We start from the raw sequence: 18,029 nt of genomic DNA on the forward strand, positions 1-18,029 counted from the left end.
CAACATTTTAACACCTTCATGCAAAATATGAGATGCAAGAACCCAAGTCGCAGAACCACCATTTCACTCGTTATTTATTGCTTGGTACTTGCAGATGTTATGGCTTTTGATATTATATACCTTAATATAAATCAGAATTTTAGAGTTTAGAGGTTATGTTATACTCAGCAAGCCCATCAACATTGAGAAAACAATCCACAATGACAGAATTGAGCAGAACGACGCCCAAGAGTTGTCCCATCAATCAATGAAGCCTTATTTGGAGAACAGCAGTATAAACTTTACACCTACAAGGTTTAAGCAAAATTCTGTAACACTATTTCATTTTGTAATTAGCAGCATGTCCTACTCTAAGTAAGATGAATCACCTTGACGTAGTGTCATAGTCATAAATTTCTGAAACTAATTTGTGTATGTGTGTGATTGAGTAGTGAGAGTGAGAGAGAGAGAGAGACTATTACAAGGAATAAAGAACTATCCTGAAGTCAAACACAATGTTTTTGATGTTCATTAGCAAGCTGGAATCCGAAGGTATAATATGGACACACAGCAGCTAAGGTTTAGCTCTCACATAAGAAGGTTATGTTCCTAAGAAATATGACATGGACCATAATTTGAGCATTTAACATGCTTCATCACTTCATTCAAACAATAACCAAACAGCACAAGTTGGAAATTTTTGCAAGATTCTACATTAAATAAGACTTTTATTTGATAGGAGTGAATTCATTGTTGTTTTGCTTCCCAAGTGCTATTGAAACCTGAAAGGAGCGGTAAGTCCATAGAAAAGAATATTTTAAATGTAGAATACATGAAACTAAATAATTTTCGGAGAGAATAAAGGGGGCAAGTAATGCAACAGGATGCCTGCATCAGCTAAAAGATTAATCAGACAATATAATCCACAGATCATCTTGATGATCATGAATAAGATCAAAATTTTAAATTTTATTAAATAAAACTGTTTCAATTTTTTTATAAAACAAAATATGCCGTCCTCCTGTCCCATCCATCCCGATACTTAAAACAAAGGATCTACCAAAATATGCTGGAGCAATAGTGGAATAGTCCTACCACTATATGGAACGGTCCCTATCCCAATATTCAATAAGACATCCTATCGGAATATTTAGGTCCTCGGATAAGACAATGAAAAGGATTATTTATCAATACAGTAAGTGCCATCAGAAAGATGGTTAGATGGTTATTGAGAGACCAACAATTTGAAAATATGAGAATTTGACAGGTTATAGGACATTGCACGGGGATCAAAACCAAAAGACAACTTATGGGCCACAGAGATATCATAGCAATCGGCAATCTAGGCCACCCTGGTTTAGTTAGCATACGTTCCCCTCGTTCTTCTTGGCTTTTTGACTTTTTAATATGTTAAAGAGCTCTATTTAATTACAGTGAGGTAAGATATCTGTTGCAGAAGATTTTTGATCGCATACGGATACGATTGGAGTAGATTGAAAACCATCAGAATGATATTTTTGTAAAATAAATTTCGATCAAAATTAGCTCCGACGAAGATCCTCTGACGATCAAATCAAGAATCTAACGCAACAGAAGAGAATAAGAAAAAATCACAAGAAGGCACAAGTATGGTAGGCATACGTGCACGAACTTGAGGGTCTCCTCTTTATCTCTACTTATAAGAGGATGGATGATGTGATAGATCATACGGATTATGTTAGTTGGCAAGTGGACTTTTACCCGATGCACAGCTGCAAAGAAGATGACGTGATGCGAGCATAAAATGCATGTGGATAGTGAGTGAAATAGCAGTAATGTATCCTGACTTGACATGTTTGGACAAGAATCATAATTAACTCTTAGGCCTGTTCCATTGTCTGATGTCCAATCCCTCCTCCAACGTCGAAGTCTGGAGGCCAACAGAAGTCTTTACTATTAAACGGAGAGTGCCGGCCAAGAAAGGAGGTCGGCTAGTTGGTCTGAACCTGCTTATGGGCAGGAGTGTGGATATCGGAGGACTTTCTACAGGGTCCTGTTCGGAGGGTCGGTATGATAGGAGCTATTTTCTCTAGAATGATAAGTTATCATAGTGAAGGACCTGGGGTCCGATTAGGAGTAAAAATTGACTTAGAATCTGCAGGGATAATGCCAAAACTGAGTTTCCCCTGATCTCGAATCTGATATCCAGATGGCTCACTATTTGTGCGTTCTCCGAGAGCCCTCTCTGTCTTTCTATTAATGGAGGGACTAAGGTCAAGCGAGGAGGGATAGAAAGTCATTCCGACTATCCCATCATATGGAACTATACGGTATGCAGTCAATCAAAAAAGACCATGTGATGTGGGTCTATCCAGCGTGTAGATCGCAAGTGGGATCATGGTGTGGAAGGATGTATCCTGACTTGACTCATGTATCCTCGTCATTGGATAGTATTGACCAAGGGGATTGATCGGTCTATCCGGACTAGTCCATCCATTGGTTGACTACGGTAGAGATCGGTGGCTAAAAAGAAAGCTAGAAGATCCTCCAAAGCGGACCATCCGAGGTCAGCGGGGGGTCGGACAAGCGGGGCTCGGTGCGACCTAAGGGTTGATTTAGCCCACTACGCGGGGTCCGAAAAAAGATCAGCCTCCCGATGTATAATAAGTTGTAATAGCGTATGATTCAAAGATTGATTTAAAATTTTTGGAGATAGCTGGGCTTTCTTTGGTTCATTGCTTGGCGCCCGAGTGCCATCTTGGGAAAGATCGGCTAATGTATAGATCAGTGAGGTGTCGGAATCCATGGTCGAGTCGGAGATCGATGCCACTATATTGGCTAGGGCCCCTTGTCCTAAAAGAGAGGATTAAAGTCAAAGATGAGAGGACAAAGGGTCATTACGACCGTGTCCCATCATACAGAACCGTGTGAGGTGTTTAAATATCTCTGACAGTGGCTATAAATTCTCTCGATACGCAGCTGACTGTGGAAGGAATGGTGATGCGATATGGTGTGCGACTGATAGGCAGAATGAGGCAACTGGACAATGGAGCCTAACAGGTCCACATGGGAGATCATTTGGTGTTTCTTAACCTGAGCTCTAGGCAAAGATCGTTTGTTCGATCCTTGATCGTTCTCCAAAGTAAGCGGCCAAGGGTTTGTATCTTTTTGTGATGTATTTGCTATGGAGACCGAAGTAGATAAGGCGATGCCGAACCTCTTGAAAGATTGGTTCCATCAAGTGGTTGGCGAAGCGAGCTCCGACTACGGTGGGATACCTCTTCCTAACAGTCTTAATATTATCTCAATCTTTTCCTTTCATAGACGTTCTTTTGAAACATCTAGCCAGCGAACTTGCAGATCAGTTATAAATAAAATTCAAATAATATTCAGAGTACATCATATTAGATAAAATTAAAAAACCTAATTTTCATTAATTTGTAGTGGCCAATGTATTACGCCTAACAAAATCTATTTTAATATTATACCAAGGTGCTTCTTTGTCCGGGGGGGGGGGGAGGTGGTGGGCCAGGGCCCTTTTTATCTGCAGGGACCTGCTAGGCGATAGTAACGGCAACCACATTAGTATTCCATTAATAATGTCTTTTCTTTCGTTCTTTGTTTGATAACTGCGACTATTTGTCCGAGCCAAACACTTTTTTTAATAAATATTTCTGAATATTTTGCATAAAAATACTCTAAGAAATAGAGTATGCGGTTTGAATTGTGGGAAACTAACGTGTGGGAGAAAAAGTTTTAATATATTTTGACTAACTTACAATATATTCGTAAAAGATGACTCATAAGTACTTTTGATTTTTTTGACCACTAATAATCATTCTAACTCGTGGTTTATACAGATTTAATTGATGGTCCCGAGGAAGGAAAAAAAAATGATGACAATATAATGCTATACATAAATATGAATATTAAAAAAAAAAAGAGTAGATTTAAGGTAAATGAGATGGTGTATATATTTGTTGGCTTATATGTATCCTCTAAATTCTTTTTCTTTTGAGAAAAGTTATCTATCTTTTATTATTTTGTTTATATTCCCTTGAACAATGTTGACATATGTTGGGGGTGATATGTCATCTGTGCTGAAGATATGAACCAGAAAAAAATCCGTGATAAAGTATATAACATCGTTGCCATTATACTGATCGGAGATAAATGAGTATAATCTCAGTGGTAGATATATCATCCCAGAACTATGAAAAAGCTATGCTGAAAGAAGTCATTTGGTACATAATAAATCAGTGGAGAATCTCACTTCAGATCTCACTTGTCTCCACTCTCAACTGACCCTTTCTGATGAAGCTTTCTAGTGGAAAATCCTGCTGATGCTGTTTTGATTGTCGATTTTAACTTCGGCCACCAATCCTAGCTTTAACCGCTGATCTTAACTTAGACCGCTAATCTAGGCTTTGACTGCCGATATTTACTTCGATTGTAGGTCCTTAGCCACTGGCATCAAAATGACATCTGGACATCAGACACCGATTTAAGAAGGGTTCTGATCCCAGCATCATCTTTGACCAAAAGATCTCTTGTCGATCCTTGTCTCTAGCCACAGGTTGCACTTCTTTTAACTATCGTTGGCTGCCACATTTGGAAAGATTGACCCCCACACAATCTCATCAAGTCATGTCACTCTACGTTGGACCACGCCACTCCAACGACTAGTTCCGCATTGGATGAGGTCACATCAAATCACACCACCTCTGAGAATAACTGACTGCATATTGGATAAGGTAACATCCACCTCCAAAATCTAGATCGGACATCATGAAGTGGTATGACTGGAGAGGTTGGAATGATCTCCCACTACTTTTTCCCTTATAGCTCTCGTCTCTCTATAAATAGAGATCAAAAAAGGACACTCTAGGTACGCAAGACTCGCGCCCTTTCTTTCTATTGCACTCCTTCTCATCTGTTCCAACTTTCTAACTTGGCGTTGGAGGGTTCCGCTCTGACAAGGATTTATTTTTCAGGTCTCGCCACATTTGCAATTCTTGGCCAACTCCAGTCATTTCGATCGAAGTCAGGAATCTACTGTAACAACATACATTCACATGACTTAGATTTAGAAAAAATCAAAAAAAGACCTTTAGACACGTTGTAGAAAAGAAAGGTGGAGAGAGGAAGAGACCTTGTATTTTTTTTCTTTATATGATTTTTTTAAATTTCATATAGTTTTAGGGGAGAGAGATTAAAAAAAAAAAATCCTCTAAGCTATGTCAAGGGCACTAATTAGTGGTAAAATCTTTAAAGACTGAAATTGAAAAACTTTTTAATTGGGATTTTTAACGTCCTTGGAAAAAAAAATTCTAACCATCCCTTCGTTTACAAACCCTCCCTCCCTATAAGCCTGCCAATCCTTCATTTGTCGCTCCTGACTTGGCCACCATCATGCAATGCTAGCTCCATCCTTATGCACTTGGTAGTGCTGGCCGATTTTGTTGGTGTTGTCGCGTATGAAGATACTACACTAACAAGTTCAACCCCGCATGCGGGTTCGCAGTGAGTGTCCTCAAGATATAATAAATCCAGCTCAACCTGAAGCCTCCTATCACAAACAAAATCGCATGAAGTATGGCCCAATCAACTCTTTTAGTTGCCCAACAAGAAGAAAAAGAAGGCTTAGAGAGAATTGAAAGGAAACTAGAGTGGAAAATCAGAGCAAGAATGGGGAGCTATCTCTCTTGGAGCAGTATCAAAAGGCCTATTAGGTCTATTGTGTTATACCGAAGACCTAGGACCTGGAGCCCTTGTGTTAGCCCAACCCAGGTGATCGCCGGTAAGGTCCATAAAAGCCTTAACAGCTCTCTCAATAAAGATTTTAATAGCATGCTAGTGCTATGTCTCATGATGCCCTGACAACATGTGCGCATAAGATCCATAATCTATGTATTATGATGCATGAGTTAAGTCAAGAGTCAGCCATTTTAAATCTCAAAGTCAAATTCAAAAAATTAAATCAATTCATAACACTTGGGACACAATTTAAAACATGATCTATAATGCTTATATTAGAAACTATAATCGATTTTCAATTTTAAATTTCAATTTAAATCAAATGGGGCGTGCGGCAAAATGTGTTAGCACCGGATGCATGCATATGCATAGCACGGCGGCTCGAGCTGAGTCAAGCAACCATGTGTGATCACCAACCCACTACCCCTAAAACCCAACTAGGTTTGGAAGAATTGGATAAATCAATATAAATGCACTTATATTTAAGTATGTAATGTGGGAATATTAAAAATAAAATTTTAAAATTTTGGATCTTTTCCAAAAGGAAATAACTAAACTTCCATCAAAAAAATAAAAACTTTTTTAAAAATAAAAATTTGCTAAGATCCCTCACAAAAATTTTAAATTTTAAGGCTAATAAAATCATCTAGAAGAAAACCAGACTTGTCCAATACGATGGATGAGGCACCAGTCCGGATTAGCTTGAAACCCTAATTGCTGCCTATGTGACAATAATAAGCCTTCCAAGCTAATTTTCTATCTTGGACCTATTAAGAGTTCAACTTAGCCTTTCCACTTTACTTTGTCACTAATAAAAGCACTCATCATAAAATTGAGAGGAGATATTGTCCAAAAGTTGTACTCAAATAGGATCACTCAATCAGATTCATTTATACTATATTGAGCCTCTTATACTATATTGAGCCTCTTTCATAGAATCTCATACTATAGAGATTGGGTATTCATTATTGGAACCAAATGATGCTTAAACACCATCCTCCAAGATAATTCTAGGATTCAACTTGTAGAGAAATCCTTGATTAATTAGTTTGCCAAGTTTTTTTATAACATAACAAATTTCAACAAAATGTATTACTCTTTTATGTTGTCTCATGTATTTGTGACAAAGCTGGATATGCTGATTCATCTTTGTATTATTATTCTTTTGACCAATTAGTTCTATTATAGTCTTATTACCACAGTGCTAGAACTAGCTTCAGCACTAGAGCTAGCTCTAATATATAATTTTTAAGCCACTCTATCTCTGCATTGATGGTATCCATAGCTATCAACTTAGTCTAAATGGTGCTTCGAGATATGATAGTTTATTTATAAAGTCTTCAAGGTATATTATCAGCACCGAGAAGAAATCGATGATCCGTAGTTAATTTAAGAATTGGAGAATCACTAATCTAGTTCGCATTATAACTCTCAACCACCTGAGGGTTTCAATGTATAGTTGAGAGAATTAAGGGTCCTTCTAAAATATCGAAATGCTTTTTCTAGAGCAGTTCAATGAGATTGACTGAGATTTGGATGTATTTATTCAAAGTATTGATAATATCAAATCTTATTTTGTTTGCCATATATAGGAGAGATCCAATAATCTAAAAGTATCTAGTTTGATCCAAATGTTCACTTAATTTATTTTTAAGGTGGACACTAGGATCACTTAGAGTGGATATAGATTTTTGATCAAAATAATCAAATTTTTTCATCATTTTTTGAATGAAATGAGCAAAAGAAAGGGTTGTCCTTTTAAGAGATTTGATTAGCTTCTTTTCTAGTATTACATCAGCTTCCTCTAAATCTTAGATTTCAAAATTGTTTCATGAAATGATTTGATTCTCAATATAATCTTAAGAGACGTTCTAAATATTAGGATATTATTGATATAAAAGCAAAGGATTATACAATCATCATCAAGAAATTTGAAGGACACATACTTATCATGATCATTGATTATGAAACTAAAGGATAGAATAGTTTTATCAAACTTTTCATATCATTGTTTAAAAACTTGTGTTAGGCCATATGAAGATTTAACAAGTTTGCACATCATATTCTTGTCTCTTTACAACAAAGTCTTAAGACTCCTCCTCGTAGATCTCTTGTTTTAGATCTTCATTATGAACGTAGTTTGTACACCAAGTTGATGAATCATCAATTTAGGAATGAAAATAATAACAAGAAGGGTTCCAACGATTGTGATTCTAGCTACAAATGAAAAGGTATCAAAAAAATTCATAACAATTTTCTGGTTATAATCCTTAGCTATTAGTCTAGTCTTATATTTTTCTGTAAATCCATCAAATCTAAGTTTGTTTTGGGAATACCCACTTACCACCTAATAACTTACTATCTTGAGCTAGTTGTTCATTGATATTTTGTTACGTTCACATAGTTTTGTTAGTCATAATCCAAAGACATCAAGTTCTAGTGTTAGATTTTTAAATATCATCACTATGAAGCAGCAGAATACAGTTATAAACAAATTAGAATTACCAATAAGACATAAAATGCACAACAATGGTGATCCAAACAAAAGCAATCAGATATTTTTTGTCTTCGTCCATAAATAAGAAAAAAAAATTGCAAAATGAGCAACATAGGTAATCGTTAGAAGTGCGCACCCTCAGGGAATGCATGATATCAGAGATGCAATGCTGTCAACATCCATTCACAAGCCATGCGACTTGGTCGTGCATGGAATAAAATAGAATTACGATGGGGTTTCATTGTAATAAATTTTGATGATGATTGCATCATTAGACTGGAAAAAGAAAAACTAGGAAAGGAAACAAGAAAAAGGATTAAAAAAAAAGAGAAAAAGATCTCAATAATGAGAACCAATATGTTACCGTCTACACTGACGGAAAAGCTCATACAAGATTTTAACACCATCATGGAAAATATGAGATGCGAGAAAGCAAAGTGCAGAACCTCCATTTCAGTTGATATTTATTGCTTCGTACTCAAAGATGTGATAGTTTTTTGATATTATATACCTTACCATAAATCATAATTTTAGATTCACAATGAGAAAACAATCCACAGTGAGAGAATTGAGTAAAATGACATCTAAGAAATGTCCCACAAATCAATGAACATTACAAGGAATGAAGAACCATCCTGAAGTCAAATGCTTAATGTGTTTCTAAGAAATATGAACACAGGAAGGTTTTGCTCCTCAGAAATATGACATGCATCATCACTTCATTCCAACAATAATCAAACAGCACAAGTTGGAAAATTGCTGCAAGATTCAACATTAAATAAGAGTGTTTTATTTGTCAGAAGGGAATTCTTTGCTGTATTGCTCCCTTAACTACCATTGTTAGAATCCAAAAGGAGTGGTAAGTTCCATGGGTTTTTAATGCAGGATATATACCTTGAAACTAAACAATTTTCAAAGCCGAAGGATGCCTGCATCAGCCAAAAGATTGAAAGAATAATATAATCTCCAGATGATCATGGATAAGCCAATGGAAAGTGATCTTTACCAATAGAGCAAGCGCCGACAAAAAGATGGTTATCAAGAGATCCAATAGAATCCACAACTCCAACTACTGAGCATCCAATAGAATTTGACAAAGCTATAAGGCATTGCAGAGATATAATAAAAAGACAACTTATAACCAGAATGCCACTCCCTACATGCATCGCCGGACCCTCCATCTCATATCCGCGTGCAGCTCACATGCTTCTCCTATATTTTACTTTTCTCCCAATCACCTTCATCAAAACCTGCAATCTCTTCCTCCTGAAGATACCACAATGCACAGTGCTTTGTCATTGTCAACAATAAAATAAAAGATGTGTCACAAATCACAGATATCTTACATGTTGCCATGTGCTTCATGCGTGCTAATTATTTTTAAGCTGCAAAAACTGAACCACATAAGCTTGATCAATTCGAATACACGTAACCAGAGTATTCACACCAACATGTACACTTACGGTATCAGAAATTTCTTCACTAAAACTACAAGTACAAAGCTTTCTCAAACAAACCCCCCAAAATATAGTTGGTTTCATACTACCTCTCATGAACATACATATTATCGCAGAGAAAATTTGAATACATCAAGCCACATATGAACAGCAAAAACTGAAGCAATGAAAACATTAGACCAATTGCAAAGTTGAGCAACAAATAGATGAATGCAACAAGAAGTAAACTCCACACTAGCTTCAGTCTAACCATCCAAAGATACAAATATGCATTAACTTATCCTACAACAAAAACAGGCATATCAGAATGGGTGTTTCAGAAAAACCTGAATACAAAGCTTGAGCCAGCTGCAAGTCCAATTGCATAACACTAACGAACATTACCTATATCCCCAAAACTCCTCCTCTTTTTTTTTCTTCTTTTCAATTCTTTCATCTAACCAGATGAAGTTTTGGACGCCATGGCCAGCTTCAGCCGATGACATACCAACGCCCCCTGCGGCCGTCGTTTCCCCCATCTTCCGTCATCTTGAAGGCCACCGCTTGGTGGGAGAACCTCAAAAGCTCCTTCCTGGACAACGTTTTCACGAGCTCGAAGCCTTCCACGACCTGTCTCTGGAACACGTCTTCCAATCCTTCCACCCAGCTCAAGGCCGCCACCGTCACCCCTTCCTCCTCGGTGAACCCCGAGAGCACCTCCACCAGCCTGTACACCAGATTCTTCTTCCCCTTGTCCCACCGCTGGTACACCGCCCAAACCTCGCCCTTTCGGGGGTAAATCTTATAGAAGTTGTTCAAGGCGTCGGCTTCCCCCGTGGATTCCTCCTCGACGACCATCCGGTGGGAGAAGGCGGCGAGCGCCACCAAGATCGATGACTTGCCCGGCCGGAACATCCCGCAGGCCGCCGGCACGCCCTCCTCGGCCCACCGCTTCTCGTCCTCCGAGACGGGGTGGGGTACCAGCAGCGTCACCTCCGCCGTCCCCTTGTCGGCGTCGATCTTTTCCACCCGAGCATAAACGCGGGGGTGGCCGTCGGATTCGTCCGGGAGGGCCCAGATCTGACCCGGCTCAGGGGACTCCGGCGGCGCCGGATTGAACAGCTCATGGGAGGAAGTCTCCCCATTTCCGACGGCTTCTTTCTGCCCTAGGGCAGAAACCCTAGCCCTAAGGCTCTTCCTCTCCTTCTTGACGGTCGCGGAGGAGGAGGAGGAGGGCTTGGATGCCCTAGCCCTAGCCCTAGCGAGAGGGGCCTTCTTCTCCTTCTTAACCCTAACGCTGGAGGAGGGTTTGGAAGCGCGGCTGCGGTTGAGGGTAGCGAGGTAGAGGCTCTGGTGCTTGCGGCAGTAGCGATGGTCGCCGAGGCGGCGCTCGAAGCAGCGCCACCGCTTGCCGTCGGTTCTGGTGCAGCGCTCTTCATCGGCGGGGGCCTCGCGGCGGCGCTTCGCCATGGATTCCGGCGGGCGGAGGCGTTTCAGTTCCCGCCAAAACAAGTGGCGAGAGAAGGCAAGGAAGACTGCAGCGTGGAGATGGGCGCTGAGCTGGGGTCCATTTTTATCTGTGGGGACTACCCCATTCTGAGGTAACGGCAACACCGTCAGTGTTCCGTTAATAATGTGTTTTCTTCCGTTCTTTCTTTTTGATAACTGCCGTTATTTATCTACTTTATTTTTTATAAAAAAAATATTTCAAAATAATTTGCGTCAAAATATTTTTGGCTTTTTGCCATTATGTTAGCAGATTATTCTTTTTTTTAAAAAATGTATCTGACTGTGGCAAAAGAAAAGTTTTAGTATATATTGATTAAATTATAATATATATAAAAAATTAGAGATAAATTTTTGCTTCTATTTTTAATTTAAAAATATTTTTTAAATAAATTTTATATAAAAATAATTATCCATTCCAATCATAAATTAAAAGCAACTATTCATTTTTGGTTGAAATTACTCTTATATCTTTTAAAATAGTGTAGTATTCCTTTACAATAAGGTAGTATTACATTATATTAGTGTAGTATTCCTTTATAATCATGCAGTATTGCTTTATTGTATTATATTAGTACAATATTCTTTTAAAATAAGACAGTATTATATTATATTAGTATAGTATTTTTTTATAATAATGCAGTATTGCTTTATTGTATTATATTAGTATTGTATTCCATTATAATAAAGTAGTACTACATTATCATAGTATAGTATTACTTTACAACAATGCAATGTAGTTTTATAATAGTGTAGTATAACTTTATAATAGTATAGTATTATTTTATAATAGTATAGTATTATTTTATAATAGTACAATACTGTTTTATAATAGTGCAGTACTGTTTTACAATAATATAATGTTACTTTATAACTGCAAAAGTAATTGGATCATTTCATTCTATTTAGATAGCTGCTTTTAAGTTATGTTTCAAATAGAAAGTTTTTTTTTGCTTAAAACTTAAATAAGTTGCTACTTTTAAATTTAAATTTAATTGAGTATTTCTCATTAATTTATCTTAATATATACATAAAACATGAAGAACATTGCAAGTACATAATTTTGATTTTTTTTTTGTATCGCTAGTAGTCATTCTAACTCATGTTTATTATGTGAATTTATTGGTTGACTTAGAAGAAGAAAAAAATGATTATAATATAATATTATAAATAAATATAAATTATTATGGTCACGGGTTCAGATGGCTCGGATATTCCATGTAAAGATATCTTACTGAGGGGAGAGACAACTTTACCTCATGTAAGTCAGTCCTTCTAGACTCACAACCGATGTAAGACTAAAGATATTATCCTTCTACAATATAAATATTTTAAAAAATAAATTTAAGATAAATGAGATGATATATATTTATTTGTTTGTTGATGTATATTTGTCTTTCTTTTTTTTTTCGTTGAGAAAAATTATCTATCTTCTTTATGTTCTATTGAACAATGTTGATACCACATGACTTGGATTTAGAAGAAAGCGATGAAAAAGAGAGTTTTAGAAATGTTGCAAAAAAGAAAGGTTTGTGGGTTTAGGTTTGTGGGTTTAGTTTTGATTTTCATCATTTTTAATGGAGAAAAAATAGAAGATAAAAATAATCTCCAAACCAGGGCACTTCAAGAATTAATATTAGAAATTTAGGATCTATTGCGGTAGAAATTTGTCTTAAAGTCGTATTGGCTGGAGTTTGGTGGTGATTGCAGGACTACGATAGTTGAACAGCGACAAGCAGGACCTGCAAGAAAAATCCTCGATCGAAGTTGGTCCCGGTGGGGACTCTCCGACGCTTCAATTAGATTTTTGACATATAGAAAAGAGTGAGCATATAGGAAGAGAAAAGATTTCATACCTTGAGGGTCTTCCATGGGCCTTTATTTATAAATAAGACTGAAAAATTTACGAGAAAGAAGGAGAATCAGATGGTTATCCTTGATTTATTGGGCGAGATACGTCTATTGTCTCTTGCTTTATCGAGAGAGATATATTTGTTATCTCTTGTCTTGTTTGGAATGCTGGCTCAAATGATTAATTTTGACTTATCAGATGAGATACGCACATTATCTTTTTTTTTATTTGTTCTGCGGTCGGATATCATGTCATGATCGTTTGAATTTAAAAAGAGGCACGGGATTTTCAGATCAGATCGGATTCGATAAGAGGACCTCGGATCAACCAACAATATGGCTGGTAGGGATGTCTCCTTGGTGCGGATAACTAAGATCAACGACCGAAGCCAAGAGACTAATGATACTACTCAAAAGGGTTCGTTCGGGATATAGGATCAACAAGATTCAAACTTGTTTAGATCTTTCATTTGCTTACGTCTTCGGCCAGCATGAAATCACCCCCTAATGGGACCATATCACACCCTTGTCCTGATTTTTGACAGCAATTTCTCGCAATCAAGTCCTAAAAAACAGATTCCTTGTATTTTTCTTAACAAACCCTCCCTCCCCTCCAAGCCCACCGACCCTCCTTCACTCGTAGCTCCAGGCTAAGCCGACGCCGTGCATGCATGGTAGCTACTCGTGCACAAAGGGTGGAAGTTTGAAAAGAAAAATATGTCTAAAGAATTTTTTTTATAAATATTTTCTTTTTATCGGAGGAAACGGAGGAAATTGGGTTGTTAGTTTTATTATGCTAGCTTAGCATACCATGTAGATGACACATAGACATGCGAGATTTTGTGAGCTTAAAATGTTTTAGTCTTGCATTGCCAGCATTGCCAACGTCAAAGCCATTGCTCATTATTACGAGCAAAAGAGTGAGGAAATATGACTACCTATGAACGCTTGCATGTAAACATAATGCCTTTTAAAAACCACGAGTGCCTCATTTGTTGGATCTCTGGTATATATGCCCGGCCTTTTACTTGCATCTCAATTTTCCTTCATAGAAGGCTTATGTTCCTAATCATTAAAAGGATATTTAGTTAGAGAGAGTGGAGATTTAGAATCAGAATCGAAATGGATGACTTCTATTTCAATCGTTTGACTGGAAGGAGTCTCATTCCGATTTCGATTCTGAAATAGAATGAGAATGGATCAATCTATATAGAACTCAATTCCTACTCTCATCTATGAATTCAATTTTTCATTCCAATTTCGATTTCGATTTCAATTATGAACCAAATACTTCAAAAAATTTGACCATTTCGATTTCAATTTCAAGTCATTCTAATTCACATTCTTATTCTGATTTTAGTTACAAACCAAATACCCCATAAATGGTATAAACTAGAGAAAATTTTTTCATCATTGTCCTCCAATAGCATTTGGCATACTTGTTGCATTACGGTTTCTTCAACAGCTAGAGAGAAGCAGCTTTGTCAAGAAGTGAAACACATATCCCAGGTATTTGAGGAGCGAGGAAAAGTATGCTTCTATCAGGAGGTCTTTACCTGAAAATTTCCTACTGCAAGGTCCTATTTCACATGGCAAGAGGCTAAGATTTATTCCATCAAGATCTACGAAAAAATAATTAAATTAAAACTTATGCTTGGTACAGCTAGTTTTGGATACCACTACAGTGGCTGGACTCCAAGTTGACGTTTTATCCAAAAAGCCTGGCGCCGGGGTAAATATTTGTTGGATTTATAGTTTCAGGATGAAATTTTAAAACAATTTTTATATTTTTACATCTTTTTGGGAAAAAAAATGTCACGTATTCTGGCGTAGGGTTTGAATTCTCACAGCTAGTGTAGGTACAGTACAGCTACTCTGGCTAGTATCTCTATATAAGAGGTGGAGAGACCATATCTCTTATGATTTTATCTCTTAGGATTCATGAACCTCACTTTATTATCTTAAAATAGGATTTTAATATAGTTCTTGAATTTTATAAAAAGTGGGTCACTCGTAGCAATCCGAACCTTATCCAAAAAAACTATCTTGAAAAATATTATTGTGAATCATAATATATTATCCTTAAATAGGATCTTAGTATGGTTCTTTAATTTTATAAAAAAAAAATTTCTTAGTATGGCAATGTAACAATCCAATATTTCATCCAAAAAAACTAGCTGAAAGATATAATTTAAATTCCTAGGACTTTTATAAATACTTGAAATCTACTCAAACTAAAAATCCAAATTCATTCAAATATAAACATAAATAACAAAACCAACCTATAGTAAATCCAAATAGACCAATGCTGAAATATATTCTAGCCCACATAGATCATGGGCTAGATCTGATTTTATTAATTTCATTTGCAACAACTTAGGAATTCATTTCAAAAGCTAGTTAAAAATATTATTTAAATTCGTTAGCTCTGTAACCTAATGTCTACATATCCGATGCAAGATTAAACACACATTCCTATGAATTATTACAATGGTTTAGGTCGGTAAATATCTCCTCTGATTCCACAAGTGAGGTATAGTGTTATAGCCCAAAAAAAAAAAAAAAAAATAGGGTAAAAACCGGGAAGAAGACTCCCGGTAGGAGTCTTCTTCTCCGGCGAGACCCATGCGCATTAGGAGTCCTAGGATCTCTCGGAATCCTAGGACCCTCTATAAGAAGGTCTTCCCTCTCTTTAGAATCGATCCATAGGTCTCCTCCCTCTCTCCTTCTCTCTGATTTTCTCGAATTAGAGCCGCGGACACCGTCCGATTTCTCACCGTAATTGCTCGCCGGCGAGGTCTCCGGAGGCTGAGGTAAGTTTTCCTCTTCCTCCCCTCTTTCTTCTCCTTCCTCTCCGTGCATTGTGCGTGCTGCTGGCGACGAGAGTCGCCGATTTCCGGTCGGGGAAAGAGACCTCTATTTTGGTCTCTTTCCCGTGGATTTTTCCGGCACCGGCGATCGAAATCGATCGCCGGCCATGCTTCTCCTTGATCAGGGGAGTGGCCCCCGTAGGCCGCCGGCCTCCGCCGCGGCGGCCGTGGCCTGAACGGCCCGACCAAGGATGGGCCACACCGTCCCCTGTTCCGGCACGGGAAGAACCAAGAAAAGAAGAAAAAAAAGAAGAAAAAGAAAAAGAAGAAAAAGAAAAAAAAAGAAAAAAAAGGAAAAAGGGAAAAAGAAAAGGAAAGAAAAAGAAGAAAAAGAAAAGAAGAAAAAAAAATAAAATAATAATAATAAATATATATATATATATATATATATATATATTTATATATATATATATATGTATGAACAAATAAATAAATAAATAAATAAATAAAGAAATTGATGAGAGAGAGAGTTTCTCTCTCTTCTTTCTGTCTGAACCCTGACTTTCTCTCTCTGGAATTGGACTTTCTCTCTCTACTTTCTCTCTCTAGGATTTTCTCTCTCTAGCTTGTTTTTCTCTCTTTTGATGGATTTCTCTCTTTAAAGTTATCCTTCTAAGATTAGCATAGGGGAAGGCTTCATCTGATGATTCTGATCGAGTTTAGAGACGAGTCTGATTTTAAGCGAGATTTTAATTTTGGAATTTGTTAGATTTAATTTTGAATTAAATTAATATAAAAATATAATTTTGGATAATAGGCGCGGAAGAATCTACTAGAAGTTAGTCGATCCATTCGTTCAGTGCTCCGTGAAAGGTAAGTAATGATTCATCTTATCAAGATATTCCATATGTATTCTGAAAATAAATAATTATTCTCTGAAATTATGCATGATTTATGAAATTATGTTTTGAAAGAAAAGTATTTTTGAAATGTTATGGTATATCGATTTATGCACATATTTAGTGAAAAATTATGACATATTATGGTACAGTATTTTGATATAGATCGGATTTATGCTCTCAGCCTAACTATGTTTCAGTGGGTCCTGCCAATGGGGATTATACGTTGGTATTTGTGGACCCTGCCAGTGGGGGTTGTGCGCTGGTATTTGTGGACCCTGCCAGTGGAGGTTGTGCACTGGTATTTGTGGACCCTGCCAGTGGGGGTTGTGCGCTGGTATTCTGTGGACCCCGCCAATGGGGGTTAAACGTTGGTCATAGTCAAGGCTGTTGAGTTACGAGTGTTTTGAATCGAATCGGATTTATGATTATATTATATGTGAATATTTGAAAATATTTGTATTAAATCAGCATGAAATATACTCTTATGTTTATTTGCAGCATTATTCTTGAAATTTAGATAATATCTGAAATATCTGGTAGAGATACTTGTTACTTACTGGGCTGTCTAGCTCATTACCTTTCTTTTTATTTTTCAGATTCAGATAATTAATTTCGAGCGTGGGAAGAAATATTGGGACAGAGCTTTTAGAGGCGAGATTTAGCATTGTCAACTTCATTGAACTTAGATCTATTGTTTTTATTTTTTTTAGCAAAAATTTTATTGGATGTAAGACATTTGATTTAATTACTTGAATTAAAGTTGAATAATAATTATTTAAATCTATTTCGCTGTGATGCATTGATATCGTGATGAGATGCCTTGCATGCTCATGGAGAGAGTTCTTCATGAGTATGCGGCGGTTGCCGCGACCCTCGATTCAACAATCTCGGGTCGGGGGCGTGACAATTAATATGGTATCAGAGCATAAGTGGATAAATTATGACACCTAGAATTTGACATAGTATGAGTGTAGGTGGGTAAACATTAGGAATATTGGGACGTTAGAATATGAGCATCATAATAAACCCATCCTAACAAATAGATCAATGAATCTAATAAGGTTTTACTACTACAAGGTTATCATGCCTCCCCATAGAATGACAAGAACAAGAGTTTATTTATTTGAAGCAAAAGGGTATGAGTGTGACTGAATATGAAGCAAAATTTACAGAGTTAGCAAAATTTGCTCCGAGATTAGTGGATGGTGAGCAAGAACGTGTTCACAAGTTTGAGATGGGACTGAGAACTGAGATTCGAAAATAAGTGGTTCCATATGAATTGACAACTTATGCAGATGTGGTAAACAAAGCA

At 37.0% G+C, this 18,029-nt stretch overlaps 1 protein-coding gene across 3 annotated transcripts; it reads right to left on the bottom strand.

The window, feature by feature from the left end:
• Positions 1-9,221: 9,221 nt before the first annotated feature.
• LOC105051078 (uncharacterized) lies at positions 9,222-11,273 on the bottom strand. 3 transcript variants are annotated; one of them, XM_073243848.1, is made up of 3 exons: positions 9,996-11,273; positions 9,559-9,597; positions 9,222-9,478 (listed from the first exon to the last, which is right to left on the bottom strand). In XM_073243848.1, exon 1 carries the CDS (start codon positions 11,116-11,118, stop codon positions 10,141-10,143), a length of 978 nt encoding a protein of 325 aa, XP_073099949.1. In that variant the 5' UTR covers positions 11,119-11,273; the 3' UTR covers positions 9,222-9,478; positions 9,559-9,597; positions 9,996-10,140. The 3 variants fall into 3 exon arrangements, with proteins under 3 accessions (XP_073099949.1, XP_073099948.1, XP_010929658.1); XM_073243847.1 differs by having other exon boundaries at positions 9,559-9,606; XM_010931356.4 differs by lacking the exon at positions 9,559-9,597.
• Between the last annotated feature and the right edge of the window lie 6,756 nt (positions 11,274-18,029).

Source organism: Elaeis guineensis, chromosome 9 (genome assembly GCF_000442705.2).
Source record: "Elaeis guineensis isolate ETL-2024a chromosome 9, EG11, whole genome shotgun sequence".
NCBI classification, from domain to species: Eukaryota; Viridiplantae; Streptophyta; class Magnoliopsida; order Arecales; family Arecaceae; genus Elaeis; species Elaeis guineensis.

Coding starts and splice junctions, on each gene's coding strand:
- LOC105051078 (XM_010931356.4), bottom strand. CDS start 11,118: ATGGCGAAGCGCCGCCGCGAGGCCCCCGCCGATGAAGAGCGCTGCACC.